This window comes from Triturus cristatus, chromosome 3_1 (assembly GCF_964204655.1).
Source record: "Triturus cristatus chromosome 3_1, aTriCri1.1, whole genome shotgun sequence".
Lineage (NCBI taxonomy): Eukaryota > Metazoa > Chordata > Amphibia > Caudata > Salamandridae > Triturus > Triturus cristatus.
The window spans coordinates 303,986,426-304,012,291 of record NC_140583.1 but is presented as its reverse complement, the minus strand read 5'-3'; the positions used below and the strand labels follow the sequence as shown (position 1 = coordinate 304,012,291).

The window sequence follows — 25,866 nt, the reverse complement described above, 5'->3', positions numbered from 1 at the left end:
GACACTATGCACTAGGATATGGCTCCCAATGACAGAATGTAGATCATGTAACATATATGACGAAACCTACTTCTGAGTGTACTGCTTCCATTGCCAGAGATAGGTGATCTCTTTCTTTATCTTATGACACGGCAATGCTCCTGATGAGCCATGTCAATATGCTATTTCTTCACACACAAGCACAAGACTTGCAAATTAACCACACAGAGCTCAGTGGTGACACAAAAGGATGCCTCCAATATTCCAAAAGGAGAACCCTGTTCACTTGTACAGTGATACAAACAGTCTAGGTTATAACACAAACAGGTCACATGTTGCTCATGATTTTTTGTTACTGCATATGCCTCACAATCTCTAGAATGGAATGACAGTTTCCACGCTTAATTAGCACAGAGTGGTCAGCTGATTTACATTTTGACAGAACACATACCATATATGATCTACTGGGTTCTCAAACATTAGAGAATATCTGTCAGTGACATTCTTGCAATATACATCTCATTCAGGTCTGCAACTCATGTCTGAAACTTAGTCCGCAGGTAGAATAAAGTTCATACACTTTTAGTCATGAAGCAATGAAATCTTATATGACGCTATGCAAGGATACTTGCTTGAGGTCTGCAGTGAGCTAACAGAACAACCAAACACCTATAAAACACAACTCGCAGTCTGATGGCAGCACACTGCTCCGTGACTGAAAATATATATCTCACTCACATTTTTGGAGCACTTTATCTGCATGTAAGCCTTTTGTTAATCAAACCTACAAGGTTCTCAAAGGCAGTATTACCCTAACTGTATAAGTAACAGTAGAACTGCAGATGCCCTCCTCACATAATTTGCCACAACGAATTGCTCTTTGGTGAGCAACTGTGCCCTTAACAAGCCTTCCTTCCCCTTATTAGGACCTATCTGGATTTTTCTGCAGAGTAGGGTGGAGTGATGTGACAGAAACCAAAATGTTCATTAAATGTCTGGACCTATAGTTTTATTTCCATTTTAAAATGCAATGCTGCCCTCATCTCTCCAATGTAACAGACCTTTGAAAGTGACCCAAAGTAGAAGTAGAAGTAACATAATGCTATCTGGACGGCGCTTCAAAGCGGATAGCTGAAATCATGTCCACAAATGGTAAATTGCCTCTACCCTGATGACAGATAAACATCTTGTGAGATTCCCATCACTCATCATTAACTGATAGACTCCTTCTGTTGCCTGAGACACTGGGTTCTTCCTATATGCACACATGACAAATACAAAGAATTGGCAGACCTTCAAACTCTCCCAGCTCGGCCCAATTGATAAACATCTGGGTCCCCTGTACCTCGGCTACATACCGGCCATAGAACTGGCGCCCTTTCTCCATGCTGTATCACTAGGACCTGCCCAAGCGATTCTTTTGGCCAGGATTCAGTAATGGATCACTAGCCTGCTCTGCTTCCTCTCCCATTGCTATTACCATAGTTTGGCAATTGCCCCTTTGAATTTTAAATTAGACATTTTTAAGGCCATAACTGAAAGTGTCCTGACAAACGTTTTTCCTGACATGAACAATTGTCTTCCTCCTGGTGCTCTGGCAAGTTAGGTAGCTTGCGGGCAATGGAGGTGGGAATGAAGGTCAGGATGGACATCAAGCAGCAATGTGAAGGAGTGCGGGATCTCCATATAAGCAGGGATTTCAACAAAGGCAAGATGCAGCTTCCATGAAAAGTCACTCTTCCCTCTGGAGCTGGTGATTTCACACCATAAATTCATTGCTGCCAAAAAGTACAAGCTGCTGGTTGGTACTGCCTCCATCTGGATCTGCAGGTCTTTTGCGCCCTGCTACAGTGGCTCCCCCTTCCAAGAGTTCTTTGGTTTTCTGGGGCACATTTTTCACATTTTTAAGTTTCAGTTTGCCCTTTTCTGGATTAAAGGTCCCCCTTGTAGTAAACTGTGGCCGGTCATCCACACCCCTTGGCTGCTCTGTCAATTCCTCCAGTGTTGGGCGCAGCTCACTGCTGTCCGAAATCCCTCTGTAAAAAGGTGACCGGGCATGAATGTGGAAACGTTTTTTGGTCATGTGAGGTAAGCATGAGGAGGAAGTGGATGACTGAGAAGAAACTGCAGAGTCCACAGAGTCCACTGACTCATTCTGCTTCCTCATTTGCCGCCGCATTCTGCTGCTTGCCTCAGTCTTGAAAGACCTCGGAGAACTAAGTGCTGAGCTTCTTTCTGTTACAAAACAAGAAAGAAAAAATTAATTAACAAATATAATTTAATTAAATCAATCTATTGCTAGGACTGAGAAATTAGGTGTTTTACTAGCTGAGATTTATTGTAAAGTGTGTTATAGATGTGTTCGAAAGTGCAAGATGTAATATGACATCTATCCTAGTATAAGGTGGGCGTTCCTTTTCCAACAGTACTGGCAGAAAATAAAGCAGTCAGCAGACACACTTGAGGCCACAATATCCCTAAATAGCCCAGCATTATCTTAATCTTTTAGGAGAACTTTCTCTAACAGACAGTCCCCTTACCACTATATAGTAGATGCCATCAGGGTATGTATGTCTGTGAGACAAGTCATACCTGAGCTGTCATGTAATTAACACCATCACCCAGTTATTACAAGCAGTGAAAACCCCATTGCCTCTGCAAACTCGCAGTACTACAGGATGCCAGCCCCACTAGTTCTCCTGCCATCCCAGCTACATGCTCTGGCCATCTCTGTCCAAGGAGTGCCAAGTAACCAGCCATGGACAAGGAGGACTACTGCAATTCCTTAAACCCCACAAAATGTATACCATCAATTTTAAGCCTTAACCCTTGCAACCTTAAACAAAACTGGTCCGATTAGCTTTTTTATTATGTACACAGACACCATAAATTGAATAAATACAGAAACTTTCTGGAATGCTACACATCAGGAATAGAGAGACTGTTACTGCTAAGGTACACACCAGAATAAATACAAACCTAACTAAAACGGGCCTCTTGACTACACACACAAGTACAAGGTAAGGCATGTGATATTGAGAGACTACCATTTTAAAAAGCGTGAAAATCTATGGGTTTTTCAAACTCAATGGAGCAGGCAAAAAACAGTGAAAAAACACAATAAACGCAGACATCAATGTAACGAGGGTGGCTTAGCACGGTATCCAAAAACGACCTGCGAGCCTTTGAAGATCTTTCCAACCTCAAAAATTGAACGTCAATCTGGTAACAAAAAGGCAACTCAGCGGCAACGTTAATGTAATCTTATGAAAAAAATACTAGAACCTTGCACCAGTCCATCACCAAAGCCAAAAAGCTTGTTCACTTGCAACATTTTTGTTTGATCTGTTTATTAGTAGTTTTTCATGAAACATTTACTTCCAATAAATGAACATTAATACAGCACAGGGGTGTTCATTAAGTATTGTACAGTATGAGCATCCGTTAATGCTAGCATTTCGGATTAGCTATGCTTCTCCTTTGTACGTTTTATGGTTAGTGTATACAATGCATAGTGGGTATAAGTACTCTACGTAATGAGCCAAGCATATAAAGTGAGCAATAACAATCGCCATAAAATTGCTATCGTTGACAACCTCTAGACCGCATGTGAATTGTGTGCCCACGAGTGTCCATGTTAAACAGTAGAAAATGGCTATGTATCATGCAGACATAAATCAACCAAGTGAACTCGAGGGGAATAACAAAGGAGTAAACAGAAAAGTTTCGCTATTGCTCCATGCAGTGTTCGGTCACTAAATATTAAGTACTAACATTGCCTTGGATTTCTGATTGGCCTTACTTCATGTATCACAGTGTGTGTAGTGAGGATCAACATGACTATGGGGGCCATAGCCTGGGGGTACGCGCTAGTTCATTCACAAATTACATTTCGCCAATGTCATCAGGTGTTAATGCCGATTGGAGGGCAGTCAATATTGCATCCCTACTGGATCAATTGGGAAGTTACGCAGGCCCAAAGTATCCTCCCTATTGTGGGATACTCCTTCAGCTCTAGCCCACATGAGTATTAAATGGGACCAGGCCTGTAAGGACGGGGGATCGCCAGATTTCCAGTGTCTTGTGATGAGGTGTTTAGCTACCATTAAACCAAGGTCAAAGAATCTAGTAGTAGCTCTGTGTTTCTTGTCTTTTGCGAACATGCCCAGTATACAGACTTCCCATGAATTTGAGAGTGCTCTATAAGTGACCTCAGACAGGTGCTGAGTCACCCTCTCCCAATAGTGGCGCAATGTGGGGCACGACCACAGCATATGTAGGATGTCAGCATCATAATAACTGCATTGGGGGCAACATGCATCTCCTCTGTGAAAATACCAATTAATTTTGTCTGGGGTAAGATATGCCCTATGCAATATATAATACTGTACCAATTGGAACCTTGCATTGCTCGCTAGTAACGTGTCACATTCCTTGGCTGTGCATGGACAGGCCAAATCTGTTTTGTAGGGGCCCCAAGTCTATTACAGTCTGCATATGGAGTGTGTCTGTGAACCACCTAGTATGAAGTCTCCCGTCGCCCATAATATGTACAAACTGCATTGTGAGATGTGTTTGTACCTCTTGTGCGATGTCTCCCCAATGTCGTTGCAGAGTAGTTTTCCAGAATACGTGACTAAGGAAATAACCCGGCGGCATTCCTTCCTTCTGTGTTAGGGAATCGTATGTCATAAGTGTACCATACCGGTAGAGGTCACCTATGGTGTGAATGCCCACCTCGTGCCAAGTCGCGAGTTCGGCCGGCAGCATCCTCCTGATGCCCTTAGGCATTCCCAAGAATGGAAGTGCTGGGGCATATGGTGTGCTATGCTTGGTAAGGAATAGGCAGCGACAGAAGCAGCGGTGGGCGACCTGTAATAGCAAGGGGAGAGACTTGGGTGAACTGGTGCATGGGTGGAATAGATGAAGTATAGCATCTAAAGTGTATGGGGGACTATTCTCAGCTGTGTCCAACAGGTATAGTTCCGCTACCCATCGGGCCACCCACCTTATCTTGAATAATAGCGCTCTAGGTTGGGTACCACTAGTCCTCCCTGAGCCGAGGGTAAGGAAAATGCTACTTACCAGTATGCATCTGTTCTTGACATGTAGAGCTGCAGATCCACACACTATGCATAGATTGCCATCTAGTGCTGAGCCTGAATGTTTGCACTTTGTTGTTGTATTGGAACAAGTCTTTGGAAGTCACAAGATAGGTGACTCTGGACAATAGTACGTATGGGCATCGACTCCATCTTCAGATTGTTTTTTCGCAAAGAAGGGAAATGATGGAGTTTTGTGAGAAACAGAAATATATGTCCATGTTTGTTGTATCAAATTAAGATAATACTGGAACAGATAAAGGTAGCCGGGGAGGTGGGTGGGCGTGTGTGGATCTGCAGCTCTACATGCAGAGAACAGATGCATACTGGTAAGTAGCATTTTCCATTCGAGGCATATGAGCTGCAGATCACACACTATGCATAGATTGCATAGCAGTACTCCTCTTTAGCGGCGTCCACCAGTATCTGTTGCAGTAGTCTGAAATAGTGTTTTGAGTACAGCCTGGACCACACTAGCTTGTTGTTTTGCCTGCACAGCTACACAATAATGTTTTGTGAATGTGTGCGGTGTAGACCATGTATCTGCTTTGCAGATATCATCTAAGGGAATGTTCCCTAAAAATGCCATGGAAGCCCCTTGTTTTGCTGGTAGAGTGTGCTTTAGGGGGAATAGATAGTGTACGTTTTGCTTTGTGATAGCAAATTTGTATACATTTGACAATCCACCTTGCAATCCCAGACTTTGATATGGGATTGCCTTTATGTGGTGGTGAGAAGGATACAAAAAGTTGTTTTGTTTTGCGGAAAGGTTTTGTTCTGTCAATATAGTAAAGGAGTGCGCTTTCATGTCTAGTGTATGAAGAGCTCTTTATGCTACTGTTTGTGGTTGCGAGAAGAACACTGGCAACTCAACAGATCGGTTAAGATGTAAGGGAGAAATAACTTTAGGAAGGAATTTGGGATGTCCTGAGAACCACCTTGCTACGATGGAGTTGTAAAAATGGTTCTTGAACAGTTAGTGCCTGTAACTCACTGACTCTTCTGAGAGATGTAATGGCTACAAGAAAAGCAAATTTCCATGTAAGAAATTGTTGCTCACATTTATGTAGAGGTTCGAATGGAGGACCCATTAATCTAGTGAGGATGATGTTTAGATTCCACACTGGAGATGGTGGTACCGTGAGAGGCCTTCCATAAATGCTTTAATGGCAGGTACCTTAAACAATGACAAATGTAGGTAAGCTGCTATGGCAGCGAGATGTAATCTAATTGATGTGTATGCTATATTACATCTTATGCAGCAGGTAACATATGATGTGTTGAATGGATGCATCTAGAGGATTGATCGTGTTATTGGTACAGTATATAACAAATCTTTTCCACTTGGCTGCATAGCAGGCTCTAGTGGTGGGGCGCCTAGCCTCTTTGATAACGTTCATACAATCAGGTGGAAGATTGAGGTAACCAAATTCTAGGACTTCAGGAGCCAGATCGCTAGGTTGAGCTGTGGTGGATCTGGATGTCTGATGTCTCCATGGTTCTGTGTTAAGAGTTGTGGGGAGAGGTGTAGTTTTTGGTGCGGGACTACTGATACTTCCAGCAATGTTGTGTACTATGGTTGTCTGGCCCATGTTGGAGCAACCAGGATCAGTGTTAGTGACTGTTGTTGCAGCTTGCGCACCACTAATGGAATGAGTGGGAGAGGCAGAAAAGCGTACGCAAATCTGCCTGACCAATTCATCCATATTGTATTGCCTTTGGACAATGGGTGTGGATATCTGGTGGCGAAGCTTGTGCATTTTGTGTTGTAATGTGTGGCGAAGAGATCTATCTCTGGATGCCCCCACATTTGGAAAAACGGTTGAAGAACTTGTGGATGAAGTTCCCACACGTGTATCTGTTGTGTTTGACGACTTAACAGATCTGCCATCTGATTCTGAATTCCTGGAAGATGTTGGGCTAAAAGGAATATGTTTTGAGAAATAGCCCACCTCCATATGCTCTGTGCTAGTTGAGAGAGCTGCAGAGAGTGCGTCCCCCTCTGTTTTTGTAAATAATACATTGCTGTCTTATTGTCCGTCCGGACTAAGACAGATTTGCCCAATATAGTTTCTGGAATGATTTTAATGCCAGAAAGATTGCTAGTAACTCCAAATGATTGATGTGGAGTAGCTTTTGCTGAGGTGTCCATGTGCCCTGTATGGTGTGATGTAGTAGATGAGCTCCCAAGCCGGTGAGCGATGCGTCTGCTGTTAGCACAATCTGTGGAACCGGCTCTAGGAACGGTCGCCCTTTGGAAAGGTTTTGGGTGTTCCACCACTGCTGAGAGCGATCTGTGCGGCCTTCCACCAACACCAGATCTGTTAGCTGACCTTGAGCTTGGTTCCACTGACGTGCTAAGCATTCCTGTAAGGGGTGCATTTGGAGTCTTGCATGAGGTACTATGAATATACAAGAGTCTATCATCCCTATTCATTGCATAAACACTCGAGCCTGGAAGTGAGTGTTGCGGCTGGAAGTTTGTTATAAGGGCTTGCAAGCTTGCTATCCTGGCTGGATTGGGATTTGCAAGGTCTTTTGCGGTGTGTATTGTGGCACCTAGATATTGTTGGATGTGGGACGGTTGGAGGTGACTTTGTGAGGTTTATTGTAAACCCTAAGTCGTGAAGTAGTTGGATTGTGGTGTGTGTGTGATTTACGCACTGGGTATGCGACTTGGCTTTTATGAGCCAGTCGTTCAAATATGGGAAGACATGAATTTGTTGTCTTCTTAAGTGGGCTGCTACCACTGCCAGACATTTTGTGAAGACTCTGGGAGCTGTGGCGACTCCGAATGAGAGAACCTTGAACTGATAATGCTGACCGTCCACTACAAATCAAAGCTATTTCCTGTGAGCAGGGTGCATGGGAATGTGGTAGTAGGTGTCCTTGAGATCTAAGGTGGCAAGGAAATCACCTTGTTTGAGTAGAGGAAGGACCTGTTGAAGAGTGATCTTATGAAAATGGTCTGATTGTATGTAGAGGTTTAATGGTCTGACGTCTGAGATGGGCCTCAGGGTTCCGTCCTTCTTTAGAATTAGAAAATACAGGGAGTAAACCCCTGTGTTTTGATAATGCAGGGGAACTGGTTCTATTGTATGTTTTTGTAGGAGGGAAAGCACCTCTTGTTTTAGAAGTGTTAAATGCTCTGTTGACGTTGGACGCTGTTTGGGCGGTATGTTTGGGGGAGTTGAAGTGAGCTCTAGGCAATAACCGGATTGGATGATTTGTATCACCCACCTGTCTGTAGTAATGGTGTTCCAGACAGGTAGGAATTGTAGCAATCTTCCCCTGACCGGAGTATAATGGTCCGGGGGGAGTGGAGGGAAGTCATTGTTTGGAGGAGGAGGCAGTGCGAGTATTGATAGTTTTGCCTCTACCCTTGTTGTTATTGCCCCTGTAGCCTCCTCTGTAATAACCTCTGGTAGATGAGGTCTGGGTGGGACTTTTGTAGGAGATGGAGGGGTTATCAGTGGTAAAACCTCTAGAGGCACCCCTATAAGAGGAGCTACAAAAGGAACTTCTGGGAGTTTGCGATTGCAAAGCTCCCATTGATTTGGCAGTATCGGTATCTTTTTTTCATCTTCTCCAAAGATGAATCTACACTAGGCCCAAATAAATGTTCCTGGTCAAACGGTTGGTTTAGTATGGTAGTTTGAAGCTCGGGTTTGAACCCCGAAATACGTAGCCAGGCATGTCTGCGCAAAAGGACACTGGTATTAATAGCTCCGGAGGCTGTGTCTGCAGCATCCAGAGCACATCAAATGGAGGTATAAGTTTGCCTTCCTGGATGAGATCATTGGCCCTTGTTTTATATTGATCTGGAAGGTGTTGTAGTAGGGTCTCTAGTTCATCATAGTGTGCCCTATCGTATCTCGCCAGCAAAGCCTGGGTGTTGGCAATTCTCCATATGTTGGCTGCTTGGGACGCTGTTCTTTTACCAGATGCGTCCAACAGTTTTGACTCCTTATCAGGAGGTGGAACATCGCCTGAGGTTTGGGAGTTATCCCTTTTCCTGGTGTTGGAGACTACCAAGGAATCTAAGGGAAGCTGCCCTTTAATGTAAACAGGGTCGGTTGGGGCAGACTTGTATTTCTTTTCCACCCTGGGGTTAATGACCCTAGCCCTTACAGGATCCTTAAAAACTTCGGGAGCGTTTTTGATTACCCCCTTTAACATTGGGAGAATGGAAGTGGACCTTTGAGATGGTGCAAAAGTGTCAATGGGGAAATCTTCTTCTATAGGGTCTGTGTGCAAATTCACACCGTGGAATTCTGCAGCTCTGTGTATGAACTGAGTGAATTCTATAGTGTCCTCTGGAGGGGATGGCCTAGATGGGTAGATATCATCCTGTGGTGTATCAGAAACATCTGGTGTGCCATAATCGTCCCATGGATCATTTGGGATATTAGGATGACTAGGTTCCCCTAAAGGTTCATCATCCCCTTCCTCCCCAGAGGTGTCCTCATCATCCTGAGGTGGAGGAGATTGTGAGGGTACTGGAGATGGGAAAAGGAGAAGTGGCAATGTCTCTCTTCTTTAAAGGACTTGGAGCTGGTACAGGTTTGTCCATTTTCCTTTTCCTGGTCCTGGAAGGACTAAGTATAAGTTGACCTGTCTTTGGGTCTATTTCAAGAGTTTTTTGGGTCGGATCAGGCCATAAAAGCTCCTCCTCTGGAGTGTGTTGTTTCCGTGTCGATTTTTTTCGGGTCCGACTGTTTGTGTGGCATGAGTTTTGGAGTTGTTTTATGCTCCTTAGGTTTCGAATCAGGCGTTTTCCTGGGTTCCGTTGAGGTCTTTGGAAACGGTTGTTTGTTTGGTTCCGATGATTTTTTCGGGTCCGAAAATTGAGTGCCGGTGGATTTCAGTGCCGAATGCACCGATGTGGAACCAGGCTTCGGTGCGGACGAAGACAGTGTTTTCTCTTTGGGTTTGTCTTTTGTTTTCAGTGCCGGGGATGGAGTTTTGATACCGACGGTAGGCTGGCTCTATCACGAGTGGCCTGAAGGCTTATGCGTCGACTTCTTTGCCGGGCCCGAAGGCGGGGCGTGGGAAGTTTTGTCCCGGTGTGCACCTAGGCCCTAAGGTGAAGGTGTTACCGAAACCTTTTTATGAATGGGTGGGGGGGGGGGGGGGGAGGGGTCGACGTCGGAGTCGTCGGCTTCGGAGGCGCTAATGTTGCCCTCTTCGATCTGCTCCTGCTCCGGTACATTGATGCCTTCTTGGAAGATATCATCCGGTATCGATGTTGATGATCGAGCCAGGCTTCTTCGAGCCCGACGATCCCGTATTGTTTTCTTGGAGCAGATAGAGGCACAAGCTGGACAGTCTTTAGCCTCGTGCTTGGGCGAAAGGCAGAGGTTACACACCTTGTAAAGATCGGCGTGTGGAAACTTGGATCCACATTGAGGACACTTTTTGAAAGGAGTCCTTTCCATGAGCCAAAAGGCCTAATGGCGCAGACAGGCCCGAAGGCCTGCGTCGACGACCGGAATCGAAGATTTCAAGTTTGTAAGATGCGCATCGAATGGGAAACGCGATCAAAACAATACCGAAGAATGGGTGAAGGATTGCACGTCGAAAGGTAGGACGGTAACAACACTGAACTGGAGCGCGACGAACACATCCGAGCCCGATGGCAGAAAAAAATAATCTAAAGATGGAGTCGATGCCCATGCGCACTATTGTCCAGAGGAGGAGTCACCTATCTTGTGACTTCCAAAGACTTGCTCAAATACAACAACAAAGTGCAAACATCCAGGCCCAACACCAGATGGCGATCTATGCATAGTGTGTGATCAGCAGCTCATATGCCTCGAACATATAGTTTCGCTAGCGCCACTCTACAGCGTGATGTGTTCCATATGAAATCGTGGAGCATGTGTTCTAGTGGGTGAAAACAAAATGGATGTAAATAAAGTGGTAGATTGGTAAAATAATATAAAAGAAGTGGCACTCCCGGATACCGAAAGAGCAAGTGTTTTCCAGAATTATATCTGTCATGTCAAAGAGGACATTACTCTAGTAAGGTGGCAGTCTATTAGATCTTGATTAGCATGATAGATTCGAATTCCTAAATATTGGAACATGGTCGGCTGCCAAGTGACTGGGATGGGACATCACAAAAAGTGAGGGCCGTGTCTGGTGATCGGAGGCAAAAGGGAACAAGCGTGATTTCCCCCAGTTATCAGGCAACCCAGACAAGCTCGCAAAGAGGTTGAGAGTGTTGGGTATGTCATCTGGGACAGATCCAATATCTCTGATGTACAGTAAGATGTCATCTACATATAAGGATATTGCATGTGTGTCCGCTCCGAGTGGAATACTCCACTATCCTGCAGAAGCGCGTATAGCCATTGCCAATGGCTCGATGGCCAATGAAAAGCCAGTGAAGCTAGGGGGCCAGCCTTGTCTAGTGCCCCTGCACACTCTTATAGGCTTCGAGATTAAGTTCCCAGTCCGGACCCGTATGGTCGGTTCGTCATAAAGCTTGATCAGGTGGAGAAAGTACGGGCCAATCCCATATCTTGTCAGTACATTGAAAATGAATGACCACTCAACAGTGCCAAAAACTTTTTCCAAATCGAGTACTAAACACTCAGATCTGGGCCAAACGTGGGGGACGCATCTCATTACGTGGAATAGCCTGCGCAAATTGAGAGGTGTTGCTTGCGGGAACTAACCCGTTCTGATCCCTATGTATCAACTGGGGTGTCAATAAAGCCAATCTCCCAGATAACACTCCAGCCAGTATCTTATAATCTACGTTTGATAGTGCTAGCGGGTGGTACGATCCTAGTTGTGTGGGGGTCTCTATCAGGCTTCGGTAAAGTGACTAGTGTAGCTTCATTGAGGGATTCGGGCAGATGTGTGGATTGTAATGCCTATTCATACACCCGGTGCAATTGTGGAGCTAAATGGTCTGCATATGCTTTGCAGAACTCAGATGAGAATCCATCCAAGCCCGGCACCTTCCTAGAGGCTACAGCGCGCATCACGCCCTGGATCTCAGCGGGTGTAATGGTAGCATCCAGCTCCATGTGCTGATCTCGAGTCAGCGTGGGGAAAGTAAGATTTTCTAAGAAAGAGCTTATGTCCAAGTTCAACGCTTCCAGAGTTGATTGATATAATTTCAAGCAATGGAGGACCACCTCGTCATATTTTGCGCTGTGTGCATCGCATCAAACCACCGGGAGATAACAATGCAGTGATGGGTCTAACAGGCTGTTCGTGTCTAATCAGCCAGGCAAAAAGGCTTCCTGAGCAGCCAGTTGTCGCATGTGTTCTAACTGAGTGTGCCATGTAGTTCAGGCATCTCAGTCACTCGATCAGTGTCGCATGCGTTTTACGTTCATATGTTAGTTTTGGAGCGCAGGAGGACGTGGTAGCGGCACTTGTCTCAACCGTCATTAGGGTGCGTTCCACATCTAGCAATTCTGCCTCCACTTGTTTCCTCATACCCAGGCATTGCCCCCGCAGTGTAACTGTTGGAAGGCGGACCCCGAGGAGTCGGTGAGACCACCAAGGGGGGGGGGGCCCTCTCACTGCACGAAGTAGCCGAGCGCTGCCGAGAAGTCTCCTGAGAGATTCTTCTCCTATCACGTACTAGCACAGTAACACCACCACACCGGACTCAAGGAGGTTGTCTTGTGACAAGCAATTCTTTATCAGCAATAAAAAGGTTACGAGGTCAATATTTACATGAAGGGATCAAGGGATCCACCAAAAGTCTCAGTGTCTCTTTGGAAGGGTCGGGGTAGCGGGACAGTCTTTGGCAGGAATGCGGTACGAGGGTACCTGGGGCCCAGTTCTTATCCTCAAGCTGGAGGACCTCCGGATCTCGGAGGGGTCGAGCCGCGACGGCGTCAGCAGGGCTCCGGCGTACAGTTCGTGGAGAGCCGCGATTCAATCAGCAGGGCTCTCAAGATGGTTTCTGCTCAGCTCGAGCCGCGACGTCGTCAGCAGGGCTCCGAGGAAGGTTTCAGCGAGGTTGGGCCGCGACAGCGTCAGCAGGGCTCCGATGTTCCAGGTGGTTCAGAAAGGGTTCACAAGAAGGAGCCGCGACGCAGTCAGCAGGGCTCGTGATGGTTCCGACAAGAGTTCTTCTCCGTAGGGTCAGCCGCGATTCAATCAGCAGGGCTCTCGACTCCGGGATACAACTGCCGAGCTGTGGTGGGGTCGCCCCAGATATAGGTCTGGAGCCCTTTGATGTCCGGACCTATGCGCCCGAGGGGGCGGAGTGGCCGGGTGGAGGTGGCCAGACGCCCAGCAGGAGAGGCGCCAGGCCCATGGGGGTTGCCGGGCGATCACACCTCGAGAGGAGAGGACAGTTGGGGGTCCCATCGATACTGTCCTCCGCCGGGGGCGATGAATGGTTCCTGCGGCACCCCCTGGCTAGTTCGTGGTGCCTCGATGGCGGGGCTTCGCTGGGGTCGAGGCCGGGTTGAGCGGGGTCGCGCCGGCGGGTGCACGGGGTGACGTGTATGCCAACAAGATGGCGGAGCCACGAGGAGTATGCGACCACGTGCAGCTCCGGGTGAAGGGTCTTGGTGCAGTTCAGACGGGTGGCCCGTGAAGGCCGGGGCGGGGAACGGGCACAATCCAGGGGGTTAAGGACCACGCCACGAGGCCGGGTCCAACAGGCGTCCCCCCCAGCCGAAGGCATGGAGAGTCACCCATCTCCTTGGGGATTCTCCTCGTCAAGGCGGAAGAAGCGGGACAGGCCGTCGGCGTTGGCGTGGTCATTGCCGGGCCGGTGTTCGACGTCAAAGTCCATCCCTTGTAGCGAGATGGACCACCGCAGCAGCTTGGGGTTCTCGCCCCGCATTTGCATTAACCATTGCAAGGGCCGGTGGTCGGTCTGGACCCGGAAGTGGGTGCCAAAGAGGTAGGGCCGGAGCTTCTTGAGGGCCCACACCACAGCGAAGGCCTCGCGCTCAATAGTGCTCCAGCGTTGCTCTCGGGGCAGTAGTCGTCGGCTGATGAAGGCCACTGGTCGGTCGAGCCCCTTTTCGTCGGCTTGGGATAGGACGGCCCCGATCCCATACTCGGAGGCGTCCGTCTGTACCACGAACTCCTTCTGATAGTCCGGGGCCTGCAGCACCGGAGCAGTACACATGGCTGTCTTTAGGGTGTCGAAGGCTGTTTGGCAGCGGGGTGTCCAGTGTACCTTCTTGGGCTGCTTTTTGGACGTTAACTCTGTGAGGGGGCCAACAATGCTCCCATAGTCCCGGATAAACCGCCGGTAGTATCCGGTGAGGCCCAGGAAGGCCCGGACAGCGGTCTGGGTAGTGGGGGGTTCCCAGGTCTGGATGGCATCTATCTTCGCTTGGAGGGGGGCCACCTGCCCGCTCCCCACTTGATGGCCCAGGTAGGTCACGGATCCGTGGCCGATTTGACATTTGCTGGCCTTGATTGTGAGCCCGGCCTGCTGGAGGGCGGCCAGGACGGCCTTCAGGTGGAGGAGGTGCTCGGCCCAGTGGTTGCTGTACACGGCAATGTCATCTAAGTAGGCCGCGCTGAAGGCCTCAAGCCCGGCCAAAACCTTGTTCACCAGTCTTTGGAAGGTGGCCGGGGCGTTCTTCATTCCGAAGGGCATCACCCGAAAGTGGTAATGCCCATCCGGAGTCGAAAAGGCGGATCTTTCTTGGGCGCCGGGGGTGAGCTGGATTTGCCAGTACCCGGCGGTGAGGTCCAGCGTGCTCAAGTAGCGAGCGGCCCCTAGGCGGTCGATGAGTTCGTCGGCCCGGGGTATCGGGTGTGCGACTGTCTTAGTTACTGCATTCAGGGCTCGGTAGTCCACGCAGAACCGCAACTCCGGGGGGTGACCGGGAGCTGCGGCCTTGGGCACCAGGACGACCGGGCTGGCCCACGGGCTGTCGGACGGCTCGATGACCCCCAGGGCCAGCATCTTCGCTACTTCGGCCTGGATGCAGGCCCGCACTCGGTCAGGCACCCGGTAGGCTCTGTGTCGTATGGGGGGGCTCTCCCCGGTGTCGACGTCGTGGACGCACCAGTGGGTCACCCCCGGGGTGAGAGAGAAGAGGGCTGCGTAGTCCCGCAGTACTTGCTGGCAGTCGTTGCGCTGTTCCGGGGTCAGGGACGAGGCGAGTTGGACCCCTTCGATCGATCCATCGTGAAGGTCGGATTGCAAGAGGTCGGGCAAGGGCTCGGAGTCGTCCTCGCCCCCCTCGTCGGTCGCCAGCAGCAGGCTCAGTTCGGTCCGGGCGAAGTGGGGTTTTAGCCGGTTAGCATGTAGGACCCGGAGGGGGTTCCGGGGGGACTCCAGATCGACCAGGTAGGTGACGGGACTCTTCTTCTCCACCACCTTGAAGGGCCCGGTCCACTTGTCCTGGAGGGCGCCGGGTTCGACCGGGGCCATGACCCATACTTTCTGACCTGGCTCGAATTCTATAGTAGAGGTGTTGCGATTGTACCACCGCTTCATGTCCTCCTGGCTGGCCTCGAGGTTGTCTTCGGCCATGGCTCGGAACTTGCGGGTTTGGTTTCGGAGGGTCAGGAGGTATCGGTAGACGTCAGGAGGGGCGCCTCGGGGCTTCATCTCCCAGCCCTCCTTGACCAGGCTGAGCGGTCCGCGGACCGGGTGTCCATACAATAGTTCAAACGGGCTGAACTCCAGGGACTTCTGCGGGACCTCCCGATAGGCAAACAGGAGGCAGGGCAGCAGGACATCCCATTTCCGCCTGAGGGGTTCTTCCAGGCCCTGGATCATCCCTTTTAATGTTCGGTTGAACCGCTCAACCAGTCCGTTCCCCTGAGGGTGATAGGGGGTCGTGAACTTGTATGTGACTCCGCACTGTTGCCACAGGGACCGCATGTACCTGGAGATAAAGTTCGTGCCGCCGTCGCTCACCACTTCGCTGCGGAACCCCACTCGGGAGAAGATCCCCATCAAGGCCCGGCCTACCACAGGGGCCGTTATAGTTCTTAGCGGGACCGCCTCCGGGTACCTGGTGGCGTGGTCCACGAGGACCAGGATGAAGCGGTGGCCCAGGGCGGTTTGGGGGTCCAGGGGTCCCACAATATCGATTCCGACCCGTTCGGACGGGGTGCTGACGGCGGGAAAGGGCTGGAGGGGGGCCTTGACCCGACCCCCCGTCTTTCCGCTGGCTTGGCAGGTCTGGCAGGACCGGCAGTGGTTGTCCACATCTCTCCGCATCCGGGGCCAGTAGAAGTGGGTCACCAGACGACTGTACGTTTTGTCTTGCCCCAAGTGTCCGGCGAGAGGCACATCATGGGCCAGGTTGAGAAGGAACTCCCGGAAGCGGAGGGGGACCACCAACACGCGGCTGGCCCCGAGTTCTGCTACTTTCTGTTCACTGTACAACAGGCCCTCGGCCCAGTAGATCCAGTGGGTGCCGGTCTGGTCACCGCTGGCTTGCGCGGTCGCCTGTTGTCGGACCCCTTCGAGAGAGGGACAGGACTGCTGTTCTTGCTGGAACTGCTCTCGGGTGGGGCCCCCTTCGTGTCGCCATTGTGTCAGCTCTGGTAGGGCGCTCGGAGAAGCCATCTCTTCGGGGGAGGATTCGCGTGGTCCAGGGTCGGTATCCGCCGCCTCCTCGCTGCTGGTGGGGTGGGGTGTGAGCCCCTCGGGTTGGCCGGTCCCGGAGGTCGAGGATGAGCGGGGGGCCTGGGCGGTCATGGACCGGGTGATGGCGCAGGCCCAATCAGCCAGTCCCAACATTCGGAGGTGCTCTCGTCGCTCTACTTGAGCCCAGGGGGAACTTTCCAAGTCGTTCCCCAGGAGGCAGTCGACCGGGGCGTCGTCGCGCACTGTCACCTTCAGCAGGCCCGTCACCCCTCCCCACTCGAAGGGGACCAGGGCCATCTGGCATAGGCTTTCACTGTTGTCGGCCGTCCGTACGGGGCACAGCACATTCGGTAGAATCTGCTCCGGGGTCACCAGGTGGCAGCGGACAGCGGTGATACTGGCTCCTGTGTCACGAAGGGCTTCGGCCCGTTGTCCATTGACCGTGACCTGCTGCCGGTACTTCTGGGTGTTGGTTGGGATGGGGGTGCAGGGTACCATCTCTCGGCTACCCAGGCAGACCAGGGACATGGCTGCCGGCTCCCACTCAGTGTCCTCTCGGTCGCGGGCCTCCTCTTCCTCTTCTCCTCCCCCCAAGGCGGCGGCTGTCAGCTGTCGGGCGGGGGACCGCCGGCCCCGTTTCTTCGGTTCAGAGGGCAGGCCGGATCGCTGGCAAAGTGTCCGGTTTGTTGGCAGCCGTAGCAGGTCACTGGTGGCCGTGGTCCGGGTCGGGCCGGGATCACCCTTCGGGCTAGGCTCGGGGAGAGATGTGGCTGCGGTGGCCCTCGAGGGGGACTCCTGGGGGCCCCGGCGGGAGGGTCTCGGTTCCTGTTCGGCCCTCCCCCCCTCCGCGCTGGCGGGGGGGTCCGTTGGGGTTCCTCTGGTACTCCCCCATTGAGTTCCGGGGGACCCGGGAGTTGACCCATCGATCGGCCTCGACGGCAAGTTTTCGCGGGTCGGTCATTTTGCTGTCGAGGAGGTGCTGTCTCAGTTCCACGAAGCAATTGTTGGAAAGGTGTTCCCACACGATGAGGTCGACCAGCTGCCCGTAGGTGGTTACTTTGCTCCCTTTGATCCACCCTTCTAGGGCCCGACTGAAAAAGTCCACATATTCCACCCATGTGGTACCCGGGATTTTCTTGCAGTCTCTGAACCGCTGGCGGTACATTTCCGCTGTTAGCCCGTAGTGGGTGAGCAGGGCCTCCTTCATGTGATCGTAGGAGGTCATCACCTCCTCCGGTAGCTGGAGCAGCGTGTCCCGCCCTTCACTCAGGAACCGCCCCCACAGGCCCGCGCCCCAGTCTTTTCGGGGCACCCGATGAGAGGCCATGGCCACCTCGTTGGCCTTGAACCATTGTTGGATGTCGTCATTCTTGTAATACTCCTTGACGACCTCTTTCGGGATATGTACCTTGGCCTCGGAAGGCGGTAGAGTGTCTCTAGTACCGGGGGTGTCGGTCCCTCCGTTCTTGGCCTTGATCTCGAGTTCCTTGAGACTGCGCTCGTGCTCAAGAGTTAGTTTCTTTTCCTCCAACTCCCGGTGTCGTCTCTTCTCCTCTATCTCTTCTTGAAGGCGTAGCTGCTCTAGGGCCAGTTTCTTTTCTGCCAGCTGGAGTTCGCCGTCCAGCCGCAGTCGGGCGAGCTCTAGCTCGTGGCTCCGGACCTTTTCCCGCTCTCGTATTTCTTCTTCGGAGAGGCCGGTTTCTAGGCTCTTTCTTCCTCCGGTTGCCGGAGTCAGTGCGGTTGCTGTGGTCTCAGTCAGGGGCAAGGGCCCTTCTTCCTGGGAGGGGCCTGCCCTGGCCTCCAGCCATGTCCTCAGAGCTTTCTGCATCTCCTCTTTGGTACCTAGGCTGGTGGTTGCAATGCCTTTGTCTTTGCAGAACTGTTTTAATTCTTTGTGCGTATATTCTTCCAGCCGTTCGGGCTGGAACTCCATTGTCGCGTTGTTTTCCTGGCTGCTCATGATGCTGTTCGTTTGGATGGGTAGCTAGTGGGTACTGGCTGGTACGTACTGCGTTCGGCTCGGATCCCGTCGCTGGCCACCAAATGTTGGAAGGCGGACCCCGAGGAGTCGGAGAGACCACCAAGGGGGGGGGGGGGGGGGCCCTGTCACTGCACGAAGTAGCCGAGCGCTGCCGAGAAGTCTCCTGAGAGATCCTTCTCCTATCACGTACTAGCACAGTAACACCACCACACCGGACTCAAGGAGGTTGTCTTGTGACAAGCAATTCTTTATCAGCAATAAAAAGGTTACGAGGTCAATATTTACATGAAGGGATCAAGGGATCCACCAAAAGTCTCAGTGTCTCTTTGGAAGGGTCGGGGTAGCGGGACAGTCTTTGGCAGGAATGCGGTACGAGGGTACCTGGGGCCCAGTTCTTATCCTCAAGCTGGAGGACCTCCGGATCTCGGAGGGGTCGAGCCGCGACGGCGTCAGCAGGGCTCCGGCGTACAGTTCGTGGAGAGCCGCGATTCAATCAGCAGGGCTCTCAAGATGGTTTCTGCTCAGCTCGAGCCGCGACGTCGTCAGCAGGGCTCCGAGGAAGGTTTCAGCGAGGTTGGGCCGCGACAGCGTCAGCAGGGCTCCGATGTTCCAGGTGGTTCAGAAAGGGTTCACAAGAAGGAGCCGCGACGCAGTCAGCAGGGCTCGTGATGGTTCCGACAAGAGTTCTTCTCCGTAGGGTCAGCCGCGATTCAATCAGCAGGGCTCTCGACTCCGGGATACAACTGCCGAGCTGTGGTGGGGTCGCCCCAGATATAGGTCTGGAGCCCTTTGATGTCCGGACCTATGCGCCCGAGGGGGCGAAGTGGCCGGGTGGAGGTGGCCAGACGCCCAGCAGGAGAGGCGCCAGGCCCATGGGGGTTGCCGGGCGATCACACCTCGAGAGGGGAGGACAGTTGGGGGTCCCATCGATACTGTCCTCCGCCGGGGGCGATGAATGGTTCCTGCGGCACCCCCTGGCTAGTTCGTGGTGCCTCGATGGCGGGGCTTCGCTGGGGTCGAGGCCGGGTTGAGCGGGGTCGCGCCGGCGGGTGCACGGGGTGACGTGTATGCCAACAAGATGGCGGAGCCACGAGGAGTATGCGACCACGTGCAGCTCCGGGTGAAGGGTCTTGGTGCAGTTCAGACGGGTGGCCCGTGAAGGCCGGGGCGGGGAACGGGCACAATCCAGGGGGTTAAGGACCACGCCACGAGGCCGGGTCCAACAGTAACCTTTATTACAACCCATTCCACCAGGGCCGACGTAGCCGTATCCGTGTTGTGTGCAAAGTATTCTGTAATGGTTGTAGTAAGGGACTCCCGAAAAAGAAGCGTCTTCCAGCATGGCAGGATGTAAACGCCAGGAACTGGAGGGGAGGGGGGATTGCAATTCCCAAGCAATTGTTATGTATTGTGGATTGTGATCTGAATGGGTGCAGTCTAAGTAATCAGTATCTGTAACAAAGGGTAGCAGGTTGGGCGTACCTAAAATTGAATCAAACAGGACATGTAGTGCATGTGGTGGGGAGTAAAAGGAGTACTCTTGTGTCACGGGGTTGCAACGTCTCCATATGCCTATCAATCCCAATGTCACACCCAATCCCTCAGTGTGGAAGCATTGGTAGAAGCTGCTGTGCAGCGGAAAGGGGGAAAAGGAGCGATCCAGGCCAGTGTCCAGCACATAATTAAATTCCCCGCCTATTTGCCATGGTAGACCACACCACTTAGAAAGCACCGATGATAACGACCGCATACAGGGGCCATGGTCTACATTGGGGGAATAAATGTTACTCAGTAGGAGGTGTCGACCATCCAATCTACCCTTTATGAAGACATATCTACCCTTTCTTGTAAGAAGACAATTTGGGCATTGTGTGTTTTGAGGTAAGAATATACTGCATATCGTCGGGAAGGGGCTCGCAGTCCCCACACATTCCAAGTGAGAATTCATACAACTATGTAATGGATTGTGACAAGCATGCAGCTGTGTAGAGGAGCGACAGCAAAAATCAGGAAGAAGTGCCTGTAGCGGAACCTGTACAACTTCCGCAAGAAGCGCCTGTAGTGGAACCTGTACAACTTGGCCTGATACGTAAGTGCCAGGATGGTGGTTTAACAAAAGAGAGCCCCTTTTCTGTCATACATGCAAATGGGAAGGTGGAATGACAGAGGAGGGCAGAGAACAGATAGAAGCAGGTTGCACATCAAATAATAGCATCGAACATCTACGGTGTAATGTCTGGTAGGATTAGTGAGTTAGTGTCTGACGGACAAATCACCGAGGATTCCTCATCTCCGAATGATCGGGTGGACGCTACGTCTTTCCCAGAGCCATTGGGGGTATCTGCTATGCGTTCTGCCTCTCAAACAGCCCACTGCCGTTCTCTGATGATTTGTTGCAGGTCCGGCACTGCAGTCAGCCTGGTCGGGTGTCTCTTGCTCCGCCGCCAGGGTGGTCTAGGAGCACCTTTCGTGGTGTTCCTTTTACCACCGCTGTTGCCTGGTCGAGGACCTGAGAACTGTCCAGTGGACTCTAACCAGTCCCATGCATCCTGTGGTGTGTCATAGAATCTAACCTTTCAGTCAGTCACTAAAAGAAGCCTCACACGGAACAACAAAGAGTATTGAATATCCAGCTGTCTGAGTTTTTGCTTCACTTGTGAGAAGGAGCCACGTTGACGCTGCACTTCAACAATGTAGTCTGGGAAGTACATCACACGAACATTCTCTATTCTGATCTACTGCAATTTTCGTGTTTCATGTAATATTGCGCCCCTGTCCCGAAAGTGTAGGGTCTTGAAGATGCACGCGCAGGGTCCCAAGCCGGCTGCCAGTCTCCTGAAAAGAATGCGTTGTGCCCGTTCAATTGTGAAATATGATGACAGGGAATAAGCAGGTAGCAGCTCTTGATCCACCGCTCCACAAATGACACTGCATCCTGGCCCTCCGCCCCCTCCGGCAGGTCAATTAAGCGGACATGGTTTAATTCCCCCGCGTCATCCACCCGGTCTTCCAGGTGTCATATTCTGGCCTCTCATTCCTGCAATTGTTTTCCCACCAACTCAGACACAGGTTGTAGCACTGACAGGGTTTGTTCCATAGTTGCCACTCGGCCAAACATCTTTCTGTGGTCTGCATGGAGCAGTGTGAGGTCCGCCGCCACACTATCGATTTTGGATTCAAGTGAGACAAGAGATCTCTTTATAGAATTCCGTACAGCATCAAATCTGTCCTCATGGGAAGGGGTGGGTCTTGGGAGTCCAATTGTTCTGGTTCCATTATGGCAGAGGAGCGTGAGGAGGTTCTAGATCCAGCGCCATGTGTGCAGCTTATTCCCGTGATCCCTGCAATACACTAGCGGTCGTGAACGGTGTCTCTTGCACACCAATGGAGTGGTTAGTTTAACCAGTGATCAGCCGTGGAGGAAGTAGAGTACCAACATGCATTGACCAGCTGTGTAGCACTATGGGACCTGCCTGTTTATACCCTGCAAGTGCCAGCATTTTGGTATATGCCTGGGTGTGTCTCCTTCTCGCTGCAACAGACTTGGGGCACCTCAAGAACTATCTGGACCAGTAGCGCTTAGTATCTCGCAGCACCACCTAGAACCATCACAGGAGTGAAGTCCAGCGCATCAATGAGGAGAGGAGGGCTGCAGCATGGCAGAGGCGGACTGCCATTCCTCAGTTTGCTTTCGTGTATTTCCCTCAGGGGTCGGAAGTGCCAAGGCCTCCACTCCAGAGTGCTCAGTGTCCTGATAAGAAGCACCACAGGTCAATTGGATGCTATCCAAGGTGCTTCTTGTGTGCCAGCAGGGTGCCTCCATCCCCCAGTAACTTGAACTGTACCCCTCGGAGTGGTTAGTTATGGGGGCCCCTCCTCCAGCTGTGTGCTCTCTTCCAGCCTTCCTGGGACCATATCTACAGACCTCAGCAGCACCTCATGGCCGCTCCCTCCTCAGCTGGTCTATGTAACGCGCAGAATTGCAGTTACGTTTTCAACTTCCAGTCCCACTGTCCAGTGGGGACCCTGCCCCCAGTTCAAGAGGTCTCCTTTCAATGCAGCCAGTCCAGTGTAACCAGTGTGGTGAGCGGGAGAGGGGCAGGCATCCAACACTGTATCTCGGCGCCCCACTGCTAGCCCTCAGTCCCAGCCCTCTCAGATGAGCGTCGGCCTCCAGTCCCCCAGGGGTCCAATGGGCTGTTCTCCATAGTCGGAGTTCAAGCAAGCCCTCAGTGTTAACCACCACTGCTCCTCACCTCGTCACCGCAGTCCTCGGTGGCAGTGCAGTTCAACGTCTGGCATCTCTCGCTGCTCCGTGACTCGTCACTGCACCAGCTGCAGACCGTCTATTTGCATCGGTGGTGATATGGGTGTTTTTTTTTATTTCTTTCTCACCCAAAAAGTCCGATGAGGTCAGGGAAGCCGCTGCCGTGCGCCACAGGATGCTGTTCCGTGACCGAATAACTGATCGGATAAGAGGAATATGCATCAGAGCGGGACTAAAGCACATCCACCATCTTGCCCCCACAGGTCACAACCCTGTTCAGTTGCAATACATAGCTATGACAGTGGAATGCAGAAGAACACATGATCAACGATATTCACAATGGCAACATGCCATCATTCTAAATCATCTCTGTCAAGACCCACCCTCCTACTGGGCACCCTTCTGAAGATATCTTTGCTGATCTGTGAAGCATGGGCCCTGCAAATCCAACGCTACCATCCAGTATGCCGGGTCCAGGGCACAGAAGACTTGATAAAGCGTGAGCATTTTGAACTTCTTCCTGAGGAAAAAATTGAGAGGGCGCAGATCGAGTATAGGCCAAATCCTTCTTAGGACCCATAAAGTAGCAGGAATAGCAACCACTACCTACGTCTAGCTTTGGCACACTCTCTATGGCTCCCTTGGCCAAGAGAGACATCATAACCTGGTGGAGCAAAGAAAGGTGGTCCTCCGTCAGCCTGTCGCAAGCTGGTGGCATGGGTGGAGAGGTAGCCGCGATGATGGTAGGGTGGCAGACTATTCGAGTTTTGAGGCTGCTGGGGGGGGATGGTGGACTGGACCAACCTCTAGTTGCCTGACCCACGAGGCATGTGGGCAGAGCATCCTCAGCCACGCCGAGGCAGGGAAGCTTGTGCAGTACAGTGGCTGGGCGGCTCTAGACAAAGCTGGAAGCCCCCTTTAGTGGCCACAAAAGAAACTAAAAGCGGATTGGGGGAGGAGGGGGGGAGGGGCCATGGAAAGACCCAAGAACCAGGGTGTAGCCCAGCTGTCCTTTAAGCGCTTCAGTGCTGAATAGGTCTGGTCTCTGAAGAGGCAAGAGCTACCAAAGGGCATGTCCACAAGCGAAGCCTGGACATCCCCAGAAGAGCCAGCTATCCTCAGCCAGGTGTGGCACAGTAAGGTCACCGCTGATGAAACTGCTCTACCCAGCAAGTCAGTGGTATCCAGTCCACAAGGGATGGTGAATTTGGCTGCATCTCACCCGTCAGCAACGGCCTGGGCGAGGGCAGCCAGGGCCCCCTCTGAGACCGCTGGCAGCATCTGCGCAACCGAATCCCACAGAGTGTGGGAACAGGCCAAAAGGCACGCATGTGTTCATGGACCACAGCGGCAAGCATATTCTTCCTTAAGGTGTCCATTCCCTTGGATTTCCTGACCGGGGGTTCGGTAGAGAATGCACCATTGGAGGTGGAGTCTTTAACCACAAAGGTCCCTGTGGTAGGGTGTTTTGTGAGGATGTTTGGATCTCCTGGTGCAGGGTTGGTGCAGATGGGCAATCGTCCTCTTCAGAAGAGCCCCTGTGCTGGGCTTAGACCAGGTCCCAAACAGGACATCGGTAAGGGTTTCATTAAAAGGGAGAAGCAGTTTTGACAACAAAGTAGACAGCAAACCTCCAGATCAGCGTCAGAAGGCATGGAAAGAAAGGAACTGACATCAGCACACAGGGGTGGAACTTATATGTGTGGAGAGACACACCACCACCTGGGCCACTCATGAGTACTCCTATTGAAATTTTCCACATCCAATCTGGCACCTGTCCCTATTCTATAGAACAGCATTCTTTACACTGAAGGATAAACTCCACACTACATGAATATCACTAATACAATTATTTAAAATACTACATTTCAAAGATCACTTGGGGCTCCAAATAGACTAAAAGTTGAAAACTACTGGTCATTTAAATAAAATCTCTTCAAACCAAATCTCCTCATAATATCCATTCACTTTCATGCCATATTCAGTGGCCACTCCTCCACTAAGGTGGAGGAGTGTCGCCCCACTGCTATTTGAGCAGTTAAAAAAATTATAATAACAAGACGTTATTATCATTTTATTTTTCTGTGAGGGACTGGAGCCGGAGTGGGGCTGGGCGAAGAGAAGAGTGGTTTGCACTCCCTAAGTGCGCATGAATGTTTGGCCGGCCCCCTTAGGACGGCCAAACATTGATGCGCACTTATCATGCGCTCAACCTGGCTGTGTTGCACAACCAGATGGAGAACATGCCCAGGCTCACAGGCACTGCCTGAGCAGCCTAATAGGCCGCTCAGACTAATCACGACGCTGTTCATGTATCGTCGTGATTGCCTGGGAGAGTCTGCTTCCAGTGTTGCCAATTCAGAGGAAGAGGACTGAGGAGAGGCGTGTGGTGGCTGCGGCGAAGGGAAGGTAAGATTATTTGTTTTATCCATCCCCGCCCCCCACCACACTGCCCCTGATCTGAGGAAGCTGGCACTGGCCATATTAATGTCAAAAGCAGGAATATATGCAGGCTAAAGGGGCAAACACTGAAGGGGATAGTGGCAGATGTGTGTGGACCACACACACCTATTGAACAATTTTAAATGGGAAAATTCTAGATAGAAGCAGTTAAGATATCCAAGGTAATATGGATTGAACCAGTAAAAAGCACACTGACATTATTGCTGGCGCTAGTACTCATGACTCACCACTGGCTCGCATGTGGAATTTCGGTTAGCAAGCAGGTTGAGACTTTGACATGGGTTATTAGACAGGACCACTCGGAGTACAGTCAAGATGGCATGTATAAGCTGCGACACCGAGCTTTGGGGTTCTTTCTAAATACAGGACATGCCCTCCGGCATGTGTGTGTAATGGCCTATGCAGTAGGTCTCTCAATATCACAGCAAAATTTCAGAGTCAGTTAAAAGGGAACTAAATAACAAGATGCTGTCATGGTGTAATCAGTGAATTGGTATATGTTGGTGTTTCATTAAATCTGTAG

General features: G+C 51.1%; 1 protein-coding gene across 6 annotated transcripts in view; it reads right to left on the bottom strand.

Annotated features, from left to right (window-relative positions):
- Window positions 1-218: 218 nt before the first annotated feature.
- MYO9A (myosin IXA) overlaps window positions 219-25,866 on the bottom strand; it is a 1,236,948-nt gene continuing 1,211,300 nt past the window's right edge. For 5 of the 6 annotated variants that reach the window (XM_085643964.1, XM_085643968.1, XM_085643966.1 and 2 more), the window contains one exon: window positions 219-2,214. In XM_085643964.1, the coding sequence (XP_085500090.1) occupies window positions 1,739-2,214 (476 nt within the window). In that variant the 3' untranslated portion in view covers window positions 219-1,738. The remainder of the gene's footprint in view (window positions 2,215-25,866) is intronic. The other variant, XM_085643969.1, reaches the window with a different exon arrangement.